This window comes from Crocuta crocuta, unplaced genomic scaffold, assembly GCF_008692635.1.
Source record: "Crocuta crocuta isolate KB4526 unplaced genomic scaffold, BGI_CrCroc_1.0 scaffold408, whole genome shotgun sequence".
NCBI classification, from domain to species: Eukaryota; Metazoa; Chordata; class Mammalia; order Carnivora; family Hyaenidae; genus Crocuta; species Crocuta crocuta.
In genome coordinates this window covers 5,268,585-5,289,157 of record NW_027527444.1, presented here as the reverse complement: position 1 = coordinate 5,289,157, position 20,573 = coordinate 5,268,585, and the positions used below count along the sequence as shown (strand labels likewise).

Below are 20,573 nucleotides of genomic sequence, written 5' to 3'. Positions count from 1 at the left end.
AGCATATTTTTGATGGGCATGCGGATTGTTAGATTTTCAGGATTTGGGGCTGATGTTTTGTTTCTTCCAGCATTTGAAGAATATTGTACAATTTCCTTGTGGCCTCTGTGGTTTCTGATGGGAAATCCCTTGTAGTTTGGATTGTGTTTCCCTCATAGGTAAGTTGTCATTTTTCTCTGGGTGCTGTCGAGATTTTGTCTTTGCATTTAGTTTTCAGCATTTTAACCATGTGTCTTGGAGGAGATTCGGATTTACCCTGTTAGGGTGCTCAGCTTCGTCTATATCTCTTGCCCAAGTTGAGAAATTTTCAGACACCATGTTTTTGAGTGCCCTTTCAGCCCTACCTTCTTTCTTTCCCCTTCTGGGACTCTGACACTGTGAATGTTAGATCTCTTGTTATAGCTCCATACTCCCCGAGGCTCTGTCCGTTTTTTTTATACTGTTTTCTCCCTGTTGCTGAAATTGGGTGATTTCTGTTGTTCTCTCGTCTAGTTTACTGACTCTCTCTTCTGTCCCTCATCCTTCTATTCGGTGCATCCTCTGAGCTGTTCTTTTTGGTTATTGTATTTTTCAGTTGTAATATTTCCATTTGGTTCTTTTTATATTTATTTATTTATTTGCTTAGATTTTCTCTTACTTTGTTAAGGCTTCTAGTTTTTCATTTCTTTCAAGTATGTTCATAATTGTTTATTGGAAGCATTTTTATTATGGCTGCTTTACAGTCTTGGGTAGGTAATGCTGGCCCTTCAGGCCTCAGTGTTAGTGTCTGCAGGTGAGGTCTTCCTGGTTTTTGGTATGACGAGTGATTTTCTGTTGAAACCTGGACACTTTTGTGTTATTTTATGAGACTCTGGATCTCATTTAAGCTTTGTGTTGTTGTTTTTTAAAGAACTTATTTAATTTGAGAGAGAACATGCAAGTGGGGGAGGGACAGAGAGAGAGTCCCAAGCAGGCTCTGCACTGCCTGTGTGGAGCAAGATGCCGGGCTCAAACTCACAGAGTGTGAGATCATGATCTGAGCTGAAATCAAGAGCAGACACTAAACTGACTGAGTCACTAGGCGACCCTAAGCNGTTACCACTAGACTTTTGCTCACATCTGTGCGGCGGAGTCTCGTCTGTATGCTGGGCGGGGTGGATGGGTGGGAGTCTGAACTCCCTACGTGGTCTCCACTGACACGGGAGGGGGTAGACCACCTGCTCCCTACGTGTCTGCTCTGCCAGCCCGGCAGGGTCAGGGGAGGTCAGCGGCCTCATTCCAGCTTCATAAGGGAGGCCACCCAGCCTCCCTCTTGGCCTCTGTTGGCATGGGTACAGCTGGGCTGTGGGGTTTGTGGTGGTGGTTGATGAGAGTGGAGCTGTTATTGTCTAAAATGTGCTAAGTAGCCCCTTCCTGGGCCGCTGGCCGGGGAGAGGTGGCCTCGGTCGGGGCTTCATCTGCATTGGTGCTCCCCGGAAGCTGGCTGACTCAGCGGCAGTGTGAGATGCATAAGGCCAAAGGAGAGCCCCGGGAACCCCACAACCGTGGCTCCTCAGACTCCCAGGACCCCAGAAGTCTGTCTTCTGCCTGCCCCTCAAAGCCTTCTGTGCATATAAACTCCAGGGTTTTAGTTGCGCCTAGCGGGAAGGGTTAGGGGAGAGGATGCGAGGGGTAGGGAAGAGTGCGTCTTCTCCATCTCCCTGGACGCCGTCTCTCTTCCTAGGGCTCTGTCCTCTCAGCAGCCCTGAGAGGCCTTCAGAGAGAATGTCTAACGCCCTAATGTAGGCATTGCTTTGGTTTTGTATCCGAGTGTCCAGTTTCTGCCTGCTCCCAGGAAAGCTTAGAGGTCAGTCGAGGGGTTCGGGGGCCCCTGAGATTACCTGCACAGAACACCTGTATCAGTTGGCCACCTGTTGCGATTGAACCCTCCTTACAGACCCCAGAATTGAGCTGGCTCAGGCTCTGTGCTTACAGTACAGGTGCTGCCGAAGAGAGCACTTGTGCTTTTGAGACTAAAAAATATAATTGAAGTTTTGTTATTTTAAATGTTACAAATGAAAATTTTTTGTAGGAAGTTCCTTTCGTGCTCATTATTTTTTGTTTCCTGATAGATATTAAGACCACCCTTTTGGGAATGGCATGGTTAAACTATGCTTATTTTTTCAATTTACAGTGCTAGATACTATGCTAATATTGCACATGTGCTTTCAGTTGAGAAGACTGCTAGGAAGCAACGGTTAATAGCCACATAAGCGTACACTTCAAAGTGGTTTTGTTAGTTGCTTTTGGCAAATGGAAGATACTTGATTATTATTAAGTACATTTGATCCTAAAGTAAGGGTAACAGTGACTGTGGGGCTCGGTCTCCCTGCAGCGCCCCATTCTCTAAATGCTGTATTCGAACAGAGCTGCGTAGAACCAGTGGCCGGAGGAGGGTGGCCTGTTTGGTGAATATCCCCATCAGCTTCCCCTTTGGGTAACACCATAGAGCCTTTTGAGATTCAGAAATGTTCCAACTGTTTGAATCTTGCCATTTGTAAATGTAAAAAAAAATGTTACATTTGCATTTGAAAAGAGAATTCAAGTGTGTTCATGAAGGCAGCTTATATCTGCAGAGCCCTTTTTTTTTGTTTTTAATTTCATGGAGTTCTCAGCAAGTTCCTGACCTCTGTCTACCACACTCATGCACACACTGGACCTCCATGTACCGCACTCATGCACACACTGGACCTCCCTGTAACGCAATCATGCACACACTGGACCTCCATGTTCCACACTCACATACATGCTGGACCTCCCTGTAACGCAATCACGCACACACTGGACCTCCGTGTACCACACTCACGCACACGCTGGACCTCCGTGTAGTGCACTCACGCACACACTGGACCTCCGTGTACTGCACTCACGCACACGCTGGACCTCCGTGTACCGCACTCACGCACACGCTGGACCTCCCTGTAACGCAATCACGCACACGCTGGACCTCCGTGTACCATACTCACGCACACACTGGACCTCTGTGTACCACACTCACGCACACACACAAACAGGCATGGAGCCATCCTGATTTGAAGATTTTGGTAATGTGTTTTTGAACAGGGCATAAAAATATATCTCTGTAATTACATGATATCTAGTGATTAGATAATTATGGATAATTGCATGGGGTAGTTCCAAGTGCTAAAGTGTTACCATAAGATCTAAAATGTACAAATTGCATAATAATTATTCTTGGGAGTTATTTGGTAATTCTGAGCATAATTATCATGTGATCTGCAGTGCATGTAATTAATGCATAATCACATGCATTTTGCCTTCATAACTACTTCGCTCTTGTTATAAAGCTCTTTGTCATAACATTTGAGTATAAATATAATGTAATTGGCTCCCAGATACAGCACATTAGGCCCCATGATAATTGCCTTCACAGTAACAGCACCCTTACTTCATTACAAATGCGTGGCTCTTAGGCAGGACGGAGTTATAGGAATCGCCCGAGACGTGGCAGGGAGCAAGCAGGATGGCAGGTCAGTGGTGGGTAAACGTGTGCCCGTTTGTGTTGAGAATGTCTTTGCTACGACCAGAGCCTTTCCGTGAGACAGTCTGCCTCTTTTGTGGGGGACAAACCCTTGAAATGTGCACCTGGTTAAAGGGCCCCTTGCTGCCCCGCCAGGGCGCCGCTACACCTAGTCGCATTTCTGGTCTAGGTGTCTCAGAAGGCTGGGATTGCTATGAAAAGGTCTTATGAATAGACCGCGGTGAGCGCCTTGGGATTGCAGGAAAACTTGGAAACAGCAGCAGTTTCTCCTGTGACGGAACAAGAGCTTCGGCTCACCTTCCGTGTTGATAATGCAGCTTTTGCACCATCTGTCCCCAGGCTTCCCGTGGCAGGATGACTTCGCCCAGCACGTGATGGCCCAGGAACTCTCAAACTTCCCCTTCCCGCGACATCTGGACACTCCCAGCATGGCCAGGTAAGTAGAATGTTTTGTCCCCTTGCTCTGTGGCCACGGCCAGTGTCCATCGAGCTTGTTTTTGTTTGAACCTGTTGTCTTTGGGGTGTAGAGGGGCCGGAGAGTTGGAAAGTGCGATGCGGAGCATGTGGGTGCCGTCCTTTCCTCGGTGTCTTCGCCCAGCGGAGCCAGACGCGTTGGCCTGGCCCTGTCGCCAGGGGCCGTCCACAGACAGCCCAGGGCCCTCCCCCGCTTTCTCAAGATCCTTGGAAAACCCTGCATCTTGGCTGAAAGCAGAGAAGTCAAGATTTCTCATTTCCCAGTAAGAATTTATGTTCACCTTAGTACAAAAAGCAGAATTAAATCATGAAAGTTTTCCCACTGCCAGAGCCTAGCAGCCTGCGCTGCGCTGAGGATTTCACTCTGCAGCGTCTCCTCTTACCCTCACTGCACACTGGGGGGGCCCCTAACCTCCCGGCCAGAAGTTGGAGACGTCGTCCAAAGCAGACGGGCCACAGTGAGCTGGCTGGGATTGTCCCGTGCCTCTTCAAGTTTGTAAAATGTGTGAAGGGCCTTCCCCAAAGGCTTAAGAAAGTTTGGAAAGTCCATTTTTTCCCCTAAGAAGGAGACTATTTGAAACTTTAGTCGGGAAAATCTCAGTTACACAAAAATGTGGGCATTTGCCTTTAGCGCATGTTCCTCTAATAAGCGGAGGAGCTAAGCCACCACAGGGTTCATGTCCAAACCAGCGAAGTTAGGTGAGCGAGCCCACGTGAAGGGCTTGTACGCGCTGAAAACACGTTGCCGTGTTAGCTCTCTCTCCGGCCAGACCCGGGGTGTCTTGGGGTGGGGGCGTGTCCTTCTTGTCTTGTGCCGGCCCGTCTGCCTTGAAGGCCTCCTTTGTCGAAGAGAATGTGCCAGTAGGGTCTGCGAGTGTGTGGAGGGCTTCTCTGTAAGAAAAACAAACCCAAAAACCAAAGCCAAGCTATCTTGAATTTCCGTCTTTGTTTTAGATGATTTCATACTCTTTGCGCGTGTCTTTAAATGGGGCCTGGTTCAGTGCTGCCTGCGCTCCTTCCTTCCTAGGGAAGATTTAGCTTCACTAAGATGAGGTTCCCTGTGCCAGGTAACCTTGACCTCCACTGTGAGCAAAGAGTAACTCCTTAAGTTACTCCAAAGAGTCACAGCTGAGGTGAGGGAACGGCCAGAGCACAGCATCCCCCAAAGACCCGTGTTTGCAGATGGGGGGAGGCTGCTGATCAGACACCTGGATGACCAGCTTGCTATCAATGTCACTATTGTCATTTGTAAAAATTGCCAGTTTTATTATGAAAAATGACACATTATCCTTGTTTTTTAGCAAATGAGATGAAAAACATCCGTATTAGAGATTGGAATTTTCTTCTCTGTGGATTTCCTATGCGTGATCCTTGTCCATATGAAAAGTATTTCTTTAATTTTTCTGTTTTGTTTATTTCCATGTAGAGCCTTTGTATTCGAGTCTAGCAACCTTTCACTGATCCCATCCTGGAGAGCTATCTTTTTGGTCTGTACGTAGATGGCACTCGGTACAGTTGCTCATGAAAACAGAGCTCCCGTAGCTCTCTCTATGCTGGATTTTTAATTTCTGTCTTTGAGAGTGTCGAACCTAAGTAAACAATCACCTCAGCTCTGCAGGCAGAGCCCCAGTTTTGGAGGACTCAATGGGACGTTCTCCACGTTCCCGTCCATCTTACCCCTGGCTCTGGCCCCCAAGGGGCTGTGTGAGTAGGTGCCCGTGTCCTCGGGCCGGGGCTGGGTTTGGCCAGTGGGATCAGCCCAGCTTAGAGGGCAGAGAAGAGGGGGTCCGGACGGTAGCAGGACCCGGGCAGTGTGTCTGACCCCGTGACCCTCCGTGGTTCGCCACGGTCGTGTCTGTTGTGCCTCGCAGTCCTGTAAATAGTGCCTCGTTGAGGCACGCGGACATCCTGCTTCAGGGTGCGGCCTCTTCCTGGTGGCGCTCTGCCCGAAGGCCCGTCTCAGCAGCCACAGCAGAGGCACGGAGTCCCGTGCTGCTGGCTCTGCCCTGCTTGCGCTGGGGTCACGGTCAGACGGCCGTCATGCTACGCCAGTACTTTCCCCTCTTCACAAAATTCCCGCGAAACTTTCTTTAGCATTGAAATGATCTGTTTCCCAGTGTGCATATTTTTTTATAATCTTTCTCTGTAGGTATATCTCATAACACTTTCACTGTCTGCCAAGACTGTTGGTAAAATATACTCACACTGCTCGTTGTGTGAAATTGAGGCATTGTATTTTTGCAGAGAACTATCGTCCTTTTCACAGGGCCTTCCCCTTTGCTTACTTGTGATACATAGAATTGAATTATAGTTGAAAGATCCATTCAAACATGTAGGTAGTGGTCACTCTTGTCATTTTTAACATAAATTTTCTTTTCACACTTTTAACATGATTTTTAAAATTACTTATCTCTTGGATTTTCTTATTTCTACTATCCTTAGACTTACTGTTTGTTTTTAAATGGTTGTTTATTTATTTTGAGACGGAGAGAGATCTTTCATGTGTGCACAGGAGTGGGGGAGGGGGGAAAGAGAGAGAGAGAGAGAAGAGAGAGAGAGAGATTGGAAATCCCAAGCAGCCTCCGAGCTGTTAGCACAGAGCCCGACTCGGGGCTCAAACTCACGAACCATGAGATCAGGACCTGGGTCAGAGTCAAGAGCTGGACACTTAACTGATCCACCCAGCGCTCCTAGACTTACTGTTTTTTATAAAACTTCTTGAGTGGAACTTTTCTTTCATGTTTTTATTTACTCGCTTTTTTAAAAGTAATGAAATTACAAAAGTTTGTGCATTAGCTTTGGAACACAGCTTTGGCACCATCCTGTGACTGACATACACTTGTTTGTTTTTGCTCTAAATTATCTGTCATTGTAATTTTATACCCTTTGGGCATAGTAAGTACATGTTTTTTTCATATTTATGTCATTTTCAAACTTGAAATTAGCACCTAGTTTTATTTCATTTTAGTCCAACACTGTGACTTGTTCAGTTTTTACTTTCTGGAGATCTTGAGGTTTATACCATCTTGTTATTAATTCTGAATGGATACTTCAAAAAGATATTGTATCCACTATTTGCAGGGTACAGAATTTTTACATATAATTTATAATTTTATATAGTTTATTGTATGTCCTTAATCATATTTGACTTATTGAAATTTCTCAGACAAAACTGTTTCTGTAAATTTTCCTTTCGTGGTTAATACGTTTTGCCTTAAACACCGAAGCTCTGGCTTCGGGCACGTGAAGGCTGCTGCGCTGCGCCTTTATTGGTGATTGCCATACCCCCGGTCACTTTCAAAGGGTATCTTTGTTGACTTTAATGGTTTTTGTCTTGGGTTCCATGTTTCTAAAATCAGTATTGCCACTCCTGCTTTCTCCCTTTTTATTCGCCGCCTAAATGATCTGGCTGTGCTTTAAAATGTCACCTTTGGACTTTTCTGTTTTACACGTGGATTTCCTGAGCAACGCCGGTTGGTACTTTTTCGGCCCCCCGGGCAGCTTGGTGAAGGCCCCGCGGCCCCTGCCTGCTCCCTTTTCCTTCGTGGAGGGTGAATTGTTTTCTTTGGTTGTCTTTAGAGTTGTGACCATCACCTCTTGGATTTGCAGTTGTTTTTAAAGTGAAGGTTTATGTCATTATTGCTGAAGAGATCAGTATCTTCCACGTTATTATGCTCCTGCCTGCCTTCCCCCCGGTGCCCTCTCCGGGCGCCATTTCTGGCCCAGGGACCCCCAGCACCTGGCATGTGCCTTTTACCAGGTTGACATATGATCAGTATTTGTTGAATTAGTGAAGGAAAGATAAAGCGAATGATCTGCTGACACTTTTGAACTATTATACGGGTAACCACACCAACCAAGAGTCCTTCCTCACTTTCTTCATTCCACAGGGCATTTCTAGAGCATTCTATACTTGGTAGATTTGTCAGTATCCACAGTTGGCTAGTGAGATATACTTGGCGTGCTTCATACAAGACAGTTGACCTTCAGAGAGATTAACCTGCCTGGATGGGTTTAGAATCACCTTCAGGAAGCCCAGCCCTGCCCCTGTGCTGACCAGAGTAAGCGCTGTGTGCGAAACCCGGAAAGTAGGCCCAGCAGTAATTAGCTGTTGGACATAAGGAACGGAGGTGAAGCGTGAGGGGTCGCTGAGAACGCAGGCATCTGAGCCTGCCCTCTGCTCCTCCTGAGAGCCAGGGGAGGCGGGCAGGAGGCCGGCGGCCGGCGTGGAGCTCCAGCGACTCGCACCAGGCTTCCCGGGAGCGTTGTGTCAGGTGGTCATGGAGGTTTTACGTGGAGAGCGAAAAGGGGGTTTTGCAGTAGCCACCACGGCTGCGAAAGGAGTGGAACAGGGCTCGCTGCGAGCTCCCTGTGAAGACTTTGTTCCCAGTCTGGGCTTTTTTTTTTCCTTTAGCCATTTGGGTGACAATTTAGGGCATCTTACATTATCTGGAGCTCGAAGGTCTATGCATGCAGGTCTGTGGAAAAAGAGAACAGCGGAGTCCTAAACATAAAGCAGATTTCATCATTTTGAAGTGGAATATGTGTACTTACGAGGTTCTGACCGACTTCAAGCTCAATGACAGGCAAGGTCCATTTGCACGTTCACTGCTCCGGGCTTGCCCAGCACAGTGACGGCTCACTCTTCACCGTAACACACGGCAGCTTCACACACAGACCCACTGCAGCAGACACGCCAGGAGGATGGACAAGACAACTTACAGGCACCGTTATGAGGTTCGCAATTAGTGACGGAGAAAGACAATGCCGGAGCAGTAAACTGACTTCAGTTAGAATGCACTTCGACATCGTAGAACACGAGATTTCCTCCTTTCAGTAATGGCCGGGGAAGCGCCAGCCGTGGTTTGAGACCACAGCCCACGAAGCCCCATCACCTGTGAGGTCCGATATGGTGTAGCTTGAAAAGGCATCAGAAATAAGAGCAGGACAACTTTGTCAATTGAGGTAACTAAACACAAACAAGAGGATTTTCTGTAGGTTTTTATGAAATATGTACAAATACCACATGAACATCAGTGATCCATTCTTGAAAGTCAGACTTTCTACATGAAAAAATTAGCCAGGATCCTGTTTTCCTTTCCTCAAGTGGGAGATCTAGAACGAGTCACACACACACCTACAACCCCAACACATTTCCTGAAATGTGTCACAATCCCACTAAAGACCCACATGTCAGTAACAAACTGTCATGTTTATGTAAAATGCTTAAGACGCTGCTTCCTGGTCACTAACAGTGTGTATGGCTGCTAGCTAATTGAGCATCTTATTTGCAGTAACACAACTTGACCCAGCCTGCGAGACATGTACACAGACCAGACACACAAATGCACACACACACAGGCACACATATAGATGTACCCAGAAACGTGCGTGTGCACGCACACACACACACACACACACACACAGAGACACATGTAGACCCAGAACCCTGAATGGGGGAAAGTTGATACATTCTCAGGCCATGAGCTCTGTTCCCCCTTCTCCTGAATTTATGGCTTTACTTTTCTTTTTTTAAAAATGTTTAAAGTTTATATATTTTAAGAGAGAGAGAGAGGGAGGCAGAGAGAGAGGAACGCAGAGAGAGAGGAACGCAGAGAGAGAGTCCCTCTCTCTCTGCCTCTCTCGTCTGACAGTCTGCATGGTCAGCATGGAGCCTGATGTGGGGCTTGAACTCAGAAACTGCGAGATCATGACCAGAGCCAAAGTCAGATGTTCAACCCGCTGAGCCACCCAGGAGCCCCTGTGGCTTAAGGCCTCACCCCTGTGCTTGAGGAACTGATGGCTATTCTGTCTGCACATCAGAATGCCTTATTTCTAGAATTATCACAAAACTCTATCATAGTTGGTACACTTACAAATAAAAGTGAAAATCAAATGATTACTTAAAAGCAGAGTTTCTCCAAATACAAAAATCGGCACAGAAAGGATGGGAAAGAAGGGAAAACCCACAGATGAGCCTCTGCCCTTTGTGTGTGCTGCTTTTCTAGACCTCATGTTGACATCATGGAAGCTGTACCCGCTTTCTGGCAGTCTGGGATATTCTTGTTCAACGTCAAGTGTACTTCTGGCAGATAATTAAAAAAAATACAATTTTAAAAAACCAGTATTTACTTACATGAAGGTCAAATGCATTTAGTAGGCGAAAAAACCCACCCACATATGTGGCTATGTAAATGTCAGAGCTTATAATTGCTTATAATTATTTATTATTCAAAAATCAGCTGCCACATTTATTGAACAGAGAGCACAATTTGAGGTTATATACAGTTGCCATGGGAAACATGTCCGGTTCTTTCTATACAAACAGTATTTGTGGTTGTCAAGGAGGCCTAACAGACTGGGAATATTATATCTTATATAATCTAAAAACTCATTTTCTCTTAAACAAAAAAGGAAATAAGACCCTTTTCTTTCCAAAGAAGTCATTGATCACACACATCCCTCTCCCCACTATACTGCAATGATCAGTTTTGTTATCCTGAATTCATTTTTAGTGATAATTTTTAGATTTTACAGGAAAGGTGTCATTTAACAGGTTAATGGTGTGAAATGCTACTCTTCTGGGCTAACTCTGCATTAAGCCAGAATTTACTGTCTGCATCCGAGTTCCTTCTTCCAGTCAACACGCAGTCTTTCGGTGCCTGCTGAGTTAGGCTCTGTGTGAATTCGGGGCTTTGGAGCAGAGAACACGAAGAATGTAGAGACACATGACCCCTTCCCTCAAGCAGCTTACATTCTAGTGAAGGGCTATACAGCAACAAAAAGTACACCTTAAACGAAGAAAGTCATTTCAGCCAGCAACAAATGCTACAAAGAATATAATTGAGGGTGATGTAATAAACCATGAATGGAACTCACCACGGGTTGGATGGCTGGGGAAGGCCTCTCTGAGCTACGAGGTGCATGACTGTCCTGGGAACTGCAGTGTGATTGGGGCTTTTACCAGTTAGGTGATGTGGCCTGGTGAACTTTTCCAGAGTCACCAGGCTTCCAGGTGACAGAGGGGAGAGGCCTCCTGGGCCATCTCACACGACAGCGCATGACTCAGATGAGGGGGGAGTGGATGGGTTTGTGTGATGTGTGACGAGGGTGTGTCAGCCTGAAGGGGTGTGTGATGTGTGACAAGGAATAGAGACAAGGAAGAACAGAAGTGAACCCTGCGGTCTATGGCGGGGGCCCAGGTGGCTGGCGTTGCATTTGCAGAGATGTGTTGTCAGTGGGCACAGCAAAGCCGGCTGCAGACAGCGCGATGCAGGGGGAAACACAAACCGACAGGCGGCTTTTAAAGGGAGGGAACCCGGACCCGGTGATTTGGGAAGTTCTCAGCCTCTCCACATTGCACACGGTGCCGGTGTTAGAGCTCATCGTCAGACAGGCTCCTCGTGGGGGCCAGGGTGTCAGAGAGTGCAGAAACAGAGGGGTCTCTGAGAGAGAGCTTGCTGCTTGGTCTCCTGCCCTGTTTCGGGTGCATCGTGGCCCTTTGGGGGCAGTCAGCGGCTGGGAAGCTCTGGTTGGCGGGTCCAGGCTGGGAGGTGGGTGGGCATGGAGGTCAGCTCTCCAGAGCCAGGGCTCTGGGAGGCCGTGGGTAACAGGAAGGCTGGGGGCTGATCCAGACAGGAGGCCGCTGAGGGACCAGATGAGTTTCCTGGATCTGTTAAGGCCCGTGACCCTGACCCCGCTGGTAGTGGTGCCACCTGGTCACTTCCTCTGTGCCCCTGGTTCTGGCCACGTGTGGCCTGTGAAGAACGCCTCTTTCTGCTGGGCAGTCGGTCGCTCTCCGTGGCTTTGAGCGTAAGTCCAGCGGTCACCCTCGCACCTCCCACATGCGTGCTGAGTCGGTCAGCCTGCCTTCTGGCCTTGTCCTGGCCGCCCTCCGGGCCGCGGCACCTTCAGGTCGGCACGCGGGCATGAAGCAGCGTCCAGCTTCAGAACGAGCACCATTTGCATCTTGCCGCCATGTGCACAAAAGGCAGAAAGCATCGTTTCTGTCACTGCAGATGCAAACCTATGTGCCTGGTGTGGTCCGCACACACAGGTGGTGAGCCGTACGTGGCTTTCTGCAGTGACAGCATAGAAGTGTACAGCGCCGTATTAGTTTCCTGCTGTGACAAATCACCACAAACCTAGTGGCTCACATGGTGCACATCAGTCCTCTTTCAGTTCCCTGGGTCTCAAGCTCAGCCTGGGCCTCATGAGCTAAACCCCTGGTGTTGCAAGGCGGGCCTCTTCTCGAGGGTCGGGCCAGAATTGTTTCCTCCCTCGCCCACTCTTCCCCCCTTCCTCTGCCACATTTCTCTGCCACGGCCCTTCCACCTCCTCTTAGGGTCAGCTGCCCACGGGCCTACGCCGCCTGCTCCCTGCCTTGGCCTGTGCCCCGGCACTCAGCGCGCGCACGCGTCCGGGGGAGTTGGGAGGCAGCTCTGGGTCCCTCTCCTGCAGCCGCGAGCAGTGAGCCCCCGGCAGACGCTCCCTGCAACTGCGCGGTCTTGCGTGTGGGGCGTTTGCTGAGGTGTCGGGACGCGGCGAGACTAGGGAGGGCTTGATTCCAGGGCTCCGCTGGGGGAAAGCAGCCCCTGCCTGTGGGACCCCCGGCTGCCCCGTCTGTAAGGAGGTCAGCTCTCGGTTCTGCTGCCCCGGCCGGCGCTCACGGCGCACCCACTCTCGGCTCTCGGGTTTGCTCTTGCCTCCTCTGCCTGTGTTCCGGCCCAGCCCTAGACCTCAGACGCCCTTCCACGTGGGCCTCCGTGTCTCCCGCCTACCGCCTAGCCCTGCCCTCTGCTCCTCGCAGCGGGCTTGCAGCAGGCACTGGCTGTTTTCTGTCTGCAGACTTGTCTCCTGTCCCCGGTGCTCAGAGAGGCCGCGTTGACCTCTCCAGGGGTCCCTCAGCAAGTGCCCGCGGTGGCTCGGAGACGCGTCAGGGCACCAGGCAGGGAGGCACACGAGAGATTCAAGTTCAAGGCTAATGTGCGCCAAGGAGGCGGGCTTCCCCCTCTGGCCTGAGACCTGTGTCCTTGCCCAGGTGCCTGGCCGGCCCGCGTGCGTGTCTGTCATGCACAGCAGAGGCCCAGGCGGCTACTCGACATGGAACAAACGTGTGACCGGCTCATGGTTTCCTTTTGCGTTTCAGAGCCTCGGAGCAGAGCGCGCAGGAGGAGAGGAGGGCCGGCCTGGAGGACGCCGGGGGTCTGGCCAGGGCCGTCCAGCGCTACCTGCTCTCCCTGGAGGCCCTGTCGCAGGCGGCCGCGCCGGACGTGCGCCCCCGCACCAGGCACGACAGGCCGTCAGCGCAGGTGAGCCTCGAGCTCTGAGGTCCCGGCGTGCGCTTGTCTCCAGCGTGGGTCTTTGGCATTTCCTGGTTTCTCCCCGGGGTCCCGGGCTAGAGGTGGTAGAAGGGTGGTCAGGGCGTGTGCAGAGAACGCCCCTGGAGCCCGCTCCGAGCTGCACACAACACTCCAGCAGCGGCTTCCCCCCGCCGTGCCGAGCCAGTCAGCGGTCCAGGTCCCTTCTGGGTGAAGGGCTCAGGATGTCTTCCTTGGAGCAGGCACGGGAGCTCTAGAAAGCCCACCGTCAGGTACAGATAGGACACCTACAGGCAGCAAAGAGGCTGTTTCCACCTACACCGCCTGGACCCAGGACAGCAGTGCACACTCAGCTGTGAGGGAGCACACCCGGGACTGGGCTAGAGTCAGGGGGGCCCAGGGGGACCCCAATCTGGTGAGTGAGCCCGGGACTGTGCTGGAGTCGGGCCCAGGGGACCCTGATCCTGGTGAGCGAGCCCAGGACTATGCTGGGGTCACACTGCCAGGCCCACCCCTCAGGAAGCCACTTCATCCCAGGCTCACCTGACCTAGGTGGGCAGCCTGTGTGGTGCCGAGGGCCTAGGCTACAGGCTCTTAGGTAGAAGTCCATTTTCTACCAACACCGCATCCCCTCAAGCCATTTCAAGATGCTCAGAACGTTTTAAGCAAATAGAATTACAAATTTCAGCTGTTTAGATGGAAAACAATGGCTGCTTGTTAAACTGGACTTGGCGGACTTTGACTCACCTTGAGGGAGCAGGGACAGGGTGGCAGCGACGGTCAGAGTCAAGGCCTCACGCATTCCGAGGCGGGGGGCGGTTTGGGCAAAGTGCTGGAGTCCAGGGTGGTCGTGGGCATGTTGGGTATTTGGCAGCGATCTGCACACTTTTTTGCCGGATGTTAGTTACATCCAGTGTCTGGGATTTGACATATTTTCCTTTCTGTGAGTGTCGCACGACTGATGAAGGTCCCCTTCCTCTGACGCTCTGCTGGGGTTTCCTCAGAAGATTTTCCCAGAAAATATGGGGGAAGCAACGTGTGTCCCTTTTTCAATTATTTTCTGGTCAAGAAGCCCCTGAAATTATTCAAGCCCGCTCTGGGCTGGGACTGTGGGCGGCGCCCACACAGGGTCCCTTAGAGGGCACACCGCCAGTGAGGCCTGAGCCACCTGAGATCGACAGTGGAATCTGAGTGGGCACGTCAGAACCGGGCGCTGTAGCCCCGCAAGGCGAGGTCAAGTTAGGTGTGGGCTGCGGTGCGAGGTTGGTTCAGTTCCACATCTCAGGGGCAGAGCCCAGAGAAACGATGTCTGTCGTCCAGGCTTCTCTAGGGTCCTGTTACTTGTGTTCGCCCCTCCTCGAGGTCCTTCACCTTCCGGCCCTCATTTCGCAGTCACCTTGGGACACAGAGGCCCTATGGGGAGTTCTAGCACTGGCCAGGGTGCCTACTGAGGCCATGGGGTTCCAGAGCCCCCAGGCCACTTTGAGAGGCAGCTGGGAGCGCCTCCACAGTCACATTTCCGTCCCGGATCGTGGGAATGCGTTTGCCCAGCCCGTGGCATCTGCTGTAATGGATTCAGTCGTCACAGGCGAGCCCCTAGCAGGAGCGAGTACGATAATGCAGGGTGGCCCCCACACTGCACTCAGTCAAGGCCCACTCCCACCTGGACCCTTGGCTGGCTTCTCAATGCGGGCCGTAACCCTGGCCGAGCCCCATCCACTTAACACTTTCTTCTAAATGTTGAGCTTAAGATTTTTTTATTCATTTACTGAGACTGACTAAGCACTTCCTATGAGCCAGACGCTCAGCAGAATACCGTGGGGTGAGAGATGCCATCGTCAAGGACCTTTTCCTGGGGTTGTCCAGGGAACAGACATGGTGGGTGAGATTCTGGACGCTTTGGAGGGGATTCAGAACCAGCTCTCACCAGTGCTGTGCGGCCTCGGGGAAGCTGCTCAGCCTCTCTGACCTCAGGGTTCTTGGCCGTGTAGTTGGGTAGTAACGGGCCTAGAGTCACCATGAGGAGAGGTGAGACAGTGCACCCAGAGCTCGTGGCAAAGGCCTCAGTCAGTGGTAGTTCCATTGTTCGTCCTAAGCCGCCTGCAGAAACGCAGTGAACGTGGGTCTGGAAACTGTCTGTTGATTCTCGGGGAGCCTGTCTCCCGAGGAGGACACCGCTGTGCTCACGACGCCGGTGTGCCAGCCCCACAGAGCGCCCAGAGCCCACCCAACTCCCTTGTTTACTTACTCCGCACCCCAGTCCTGAGGATGGGAGACTGGCATTGGCACAAGCAGAGGATCATTCATCTTCCTCCCTTGTCCCCTGACGCATCTTTATCAAAAGGAACGTGAAGCCTTATGCTCAGCCTTGGCTTCTGTAATGGAGACATTGCATTGCGTCCCTGGGTGTGGGACCCAGAGATGGTTGTGGAGGAGGGAAGGTCAAGACAGTTTTTACAAGTTCCCGAGACTCAGGAGAAGCTCAAAAGGAAAGGGCTGACGTTTCTCTGGGAGGCAGCTCACCGATCCCTAACCAGTCTGTGGCCTTCTCCACCAGCGACAGAAGCAGAGAAGGAAGGCATGCAGGCAAGAGTGAGGGTGCTGGTGAAGCGTCACCAGCTGTCCCGCCGCTGCTCGTGCTCCCCCTGAACCCAGCATCACGTTTCCCCTCCAGCGTGGCCATCTAGTCACTCGGCCGTGCGCTGGAACGGCCATCAGTTTAGAATAGAAGTTGCTCCCTGGACGTGGAGGGGCCCGGGTGGCCTGGCTCCCCTGCCGTATTGCCTTGCTGTTCACACCTGCTGGGGGGTAACCCAGGACTGTGGCATCCAGGACTCTGAGACTGTCACAGGGTCTGTGCCAAGAGTGACTTGGGCAGGGGAGCCGAGGCAGAGCCCGGGGGTGGGGGGTCTCAGGGAGGCCCCGGGGCGTGACCTCCCAGGTGGGGGAGTGACTCTGCCAGAGCCACCTCAGTGGTCCTGTTGAGCCTGAGGTGGGGTGAGATGGGTGAGTCTGCAGCCCCCAAACACTGGTCAGTGGGATTCACCACAGAGTCGGTCCAGCCCTGGCTCACGTACCTGGCGGCTCTGATCCTCAGTGTCTGGACAGGTGTGCTGGGATCCCTCTCAGGGCAGCCTCCCCGTTCTGGAGGACAGTGTGACCTTCCAGAGCCCGTGCCTGGGGTGTAGGGGTGCCGAGCCCTGAGGCTGTAGGGCCGGTGCCCCTGACTCTACCCTGGGGTCCGGAGGCACAGGAGTGGCATCGCCCTGCCCGAGCTCCGTGTCAGGAGAGAGGGCCTGGCGCTCGCCTCCCCACACGCTCCATCCCTCTGACTCGGTCAGTGGAGTGTGGGTACATAGTCCTTAACTGCTCACCGGGCAGGATGGCCTCACACGGGGTTCACTGGGCAGGCCTCTCTCTCCCAAGCATCCCCAGTGGGGTCCTGGACCCTGCGGCCCCTGCCACACAGCCACTCTGGCGCAGGAGTAACAAGCTTAGTCAGGACGTGGGCACTTGGTCGCATTTTAGGCTTAGGCTTTTTTCTTCTGTGAAAAGATAGCTGCTTTTCAGTATTAAAAAATGCACGAAAACCTAGAACTTATTTTTTCTGTCCAGTGTCATCTCTCTAATGAACAGAGACTGAATAAAGCACAGGAAGTCCATAATCAGATGTTATCAAAGCTACTGTGCAGACTTTCTGGGCGCCTTGCAGGCTGACTATCAAACAAATGTCAAGAAAGTAGACATAAGTCCACCCATACTGATACTTGTATCAGAGAAGTGGACTAAGTCCTCCAAAATGAAAAGCAGAGATGTTCATTTTTTAAAACTTTTTAAAAAGTTGATTTATTTATTTTGAGAGAGAGAGAGAGAGAGCACATGCGCACGAGCAGGGGAGGGGCAGAGAGAGAGAGAGAAACTCCCAAGCAGGCTCTGCACTGTCACAAACAGCTAGACCATGACCTGAGCTGAAACCAAGAGTCAGATACTTAACCAGCTGAACCACCCAGACACCCCCAGAGATGTTCAATTTTAATAAAAACAGAAAACAGATAACAAATAACTATATTAAAGCCAAAACACATGAAATTGGAAAGACATATAGAGATTGAAAGTAAAAGTATGGAAAATATATACAATGGAAACTAAATATCAGAAAGCTGCTGTGACAGTGTTAATGTTAATCAAAGTACACTTTAAGACAAATAGCACTATCAGAGATAGAGCATTTTATAATGACTAAATGATCAGTTCATTAAAATGACATAAAATCTTTTCTATGATCCTAATGTCAGTACTTCAAATACATAAATCAAAAATATGAGAATACCAAAAAGAGAATTATGCAAGTCCACAGTCACTTTTAGAGATTTTAACTTTCCTCTCGCAGTAACCTCGTATACAAATGGGTAAAATAACATTAAAGATTTAGAAGATTTGAACAATACTATCAACAACTTAAGCTACTTGATATCAATAGAATGATAGTATGTAAAAACTGCATACACATTATTTTCAAGTATATATAGAATATGCCCTAATGTAGATCGTATGCTGAACCATAAAATAAGTCAATAAATATCAAGGATTAAAATCATACAAAGAAAGATAAAGGAAAAGAAAGCTTTAGATCAATGTCCCTCAGAAATATGGAAGTAAAATTTCTAAGGAAATTTTAACAATAAAATCCAACATTATATAAAATAGTATAATACAGGATGATATAGGGAGATTGTTTACATATGAAAATCATTCGGTGTTAGCTCCCCACATTAACAAGAGAACGGAAAACTATATGATAGTCTTAAAAGATGCAGAAAAGCATGTGACAGAAGTCGTCATCAATTCATGGTAGAAACCCGCAACTGACACCACACTGAATACGGGAGGGCCGGGCGCCTTCTACCCAAAATCCGGGATTACACAAGGGGGCCTGCCCTTGCCTCGTCTGTGTTGGAGGCTTAGCCAGTGCAATAAAGCAAGAAGAAAAAGGCACGCAGATTACATGGCCACCTTTGCAGAACATTTGGTGGAATCTATCAAAAAAGCTACTAAAACTAATAAGTGAGCATAGTAGTGCCATGGAATGCAAAATAAGTGTACATAAATCAATTTCTATATATAACCACAAGCAATTAGGTACTAAAATTCTGAAAAGTCATTTACAGTAGCATCAAGATTGTGAAGCCATTAGAGAGAAATCTAACAGAATATGTGTAAGGCTTTGTACACTGAGAATTTAAAAAAAATTGATGAGAGTAAAGAAATTCTAAATTAATGGAGATATACATACCATGATCGTGTATCAGAAGGCTCAATAGTGTTAAGGTCCCCCATACTGATATATGAATATGACAGCAAAGGTACAATCTGTAAGAGAAAAATTGATAAATTGGACTTCATAAAAATTAGAAATTCTCTTCTTTAAAAGATAATGTTTATTGTGTGTCAGTTATACTTTAATAAAGATGGAAAAGAAAAAGATGAGCAAGCCAACACAAAATGTGGAAAAGTTTTGAACAGACACTTTATAAAAAAAGATATATAAATGGCCAATGAGGTCACTAAAGGTGTCAAACATCATTATTCTTTGGGGGAAATATGGCATGGCACCCTAAGGAACTACTACTTTGTGTCCAATAGATTGGCCAAAATTAAAACAAAACAAAATAAAACAACTATGCTACCAACTCTTGGTGAGAATGTGACGTGATGGGACTTCTCAAACTCGTGGAAACGTAAATTGTTATAGCCGCCGTGTGGCAGTTTCTTTACAATTGAGTATTCATCTGTCTTGTGACGTAGCGAGAGAAAGGACACGATGTGCTCAAAGAAGACTTGCGTGCACCTGTCCGCGGCAGCTGTTTCCTAACAGCCCCAGACTGGAAACCAGGCAGGTGTCCACCAGCATGCCCGTCTTCTTCCGTCCCTCCTTTCCCAAGAGGCGCCGCCTTGGGAAATCGAATTTGGTGACTCAGGTTCTCTCCTGCCCTCGACTTAGCTGTTCCACTGGGAATAGCATGTGCAAACGTGCTGAGCTGTGAGGACAGTGGCCACAACATGGTATCTGAGCCACATCCGTGATGTTCATTTGATTTAAAAGCTGCCTTCTCATGCTGTTATTTCTACTGACTTTCAGTGGGAAGCTGGGATCATATGGGTTCTTAGGGTTTGTACCTAATGCGTAGGAAGGGATTAAGCATAGTTACTGTGAGTACCATCTCCCATTCCCGGGTAGGTCCAGGCCACTCCACTCACTGAGGGTCCCGTCAGCTCAGAGCTGAGCAACATGGGCAAACCAGCCTCCGTGTCATTCAGTTGTTCATCTGCTCGCCCAGTGGGTGCAGCATCTGAGGTGTGACAGTCACAAGGGCTGGAGATCAATTTGTGGTCACATGCACGTGATCTCTCACAGACCGCCCCCCCTCCCCACCCCGCAGTCCCCATCCTGGCTCCATGTTTCTGCCTTCTCTCCTGCTGAGCCCCATGCCAAACCCTGCAGCTGGCCTTGCCCTTGCACAGCCCACTTGCTGGGAGGAGAGGTGGTTGTGTAAACATACAGAGGGAGCCACAAAGAGGCTTTGTGAGAAGTTGTTATTTGTTGATTTTCTTTAGTGTTGAATTCTGTATGGGCAGAAGACATTCTCTTTTTTCTTTCTATTTTTGATCTAACTTCTCACGTCACCAGGTGTGAGAAGCCACTTGGGCCTTCTTGGGAGACGTCCACCTCTCCCATCTGGACTCTTCGGAGCTGACTGGACAGATGGACAAGTCACAGCCTCATTACGTCAGGCTGCATTGTACTTTCTGTAGACTCATGTTTACGAGGATGAGCAGTTCCCTGAGACCGTTAGTCTGGAGAGGGACACTGAGTCTTAGAAAGATGGGGTGAAGTATCTGCTTTAAACTCCTAATTGGTGGTAGATCAGAACCTTGAGATTCTTGTTCAACCTCTTCATGTTTATTTTTTAAGCCAAATGCAAGCTCACCAAGTTGACTCCCCCACATTCTGCGGGGCACCAGGTGGACTGCAGGGTGAGCTTGCTCCTTTCTGTGGGCGCAGCCTGAAGCCAGGCGCCCGGGGCTGTGTCCCAGCCTAGGTCCCCACTTGCCAGAACACTGGCTTCATATCCGAAAAATGCCGTCATTGTGGGTACACCATAGGGCTGTTGAGAAGGTCAAGAAGAAATGAAACCAAAGAAGAGCCTGGCAGCAGCGCTCAGGAAACAGGACCCATTTTGTGATTACGACCCTGCTGT

The 20,573-nt window shown here is 49.6% G+C and overlaps 1 protein-coding gene across 1 annotated transcript in view; it reads left to right on the top strand.

Annotated features, from left to right (window-relative positions):
• Positions 1–20,573, top strand: part of PTPRN2 (protein tyrosine phosphatase receptor type N2) — a 639,986-nt gene that overhangs the window by 189,427 nt on the left and 429,986 nt on the right. Inside the window, exons 4-5 of the mRNA XM_077761727.1 lie at positions 3,860–3,956; positions 13,143–13,305. Coding sequence (XP_077617853.1) covers positions 3,860–3,956; positions 13,143–13,305 — 260 coding nt within the window. The remainder of the gene's footprint in view (positions 1–3,859; positions 3,957–13,142; positions 13,306–20,573) is intronic.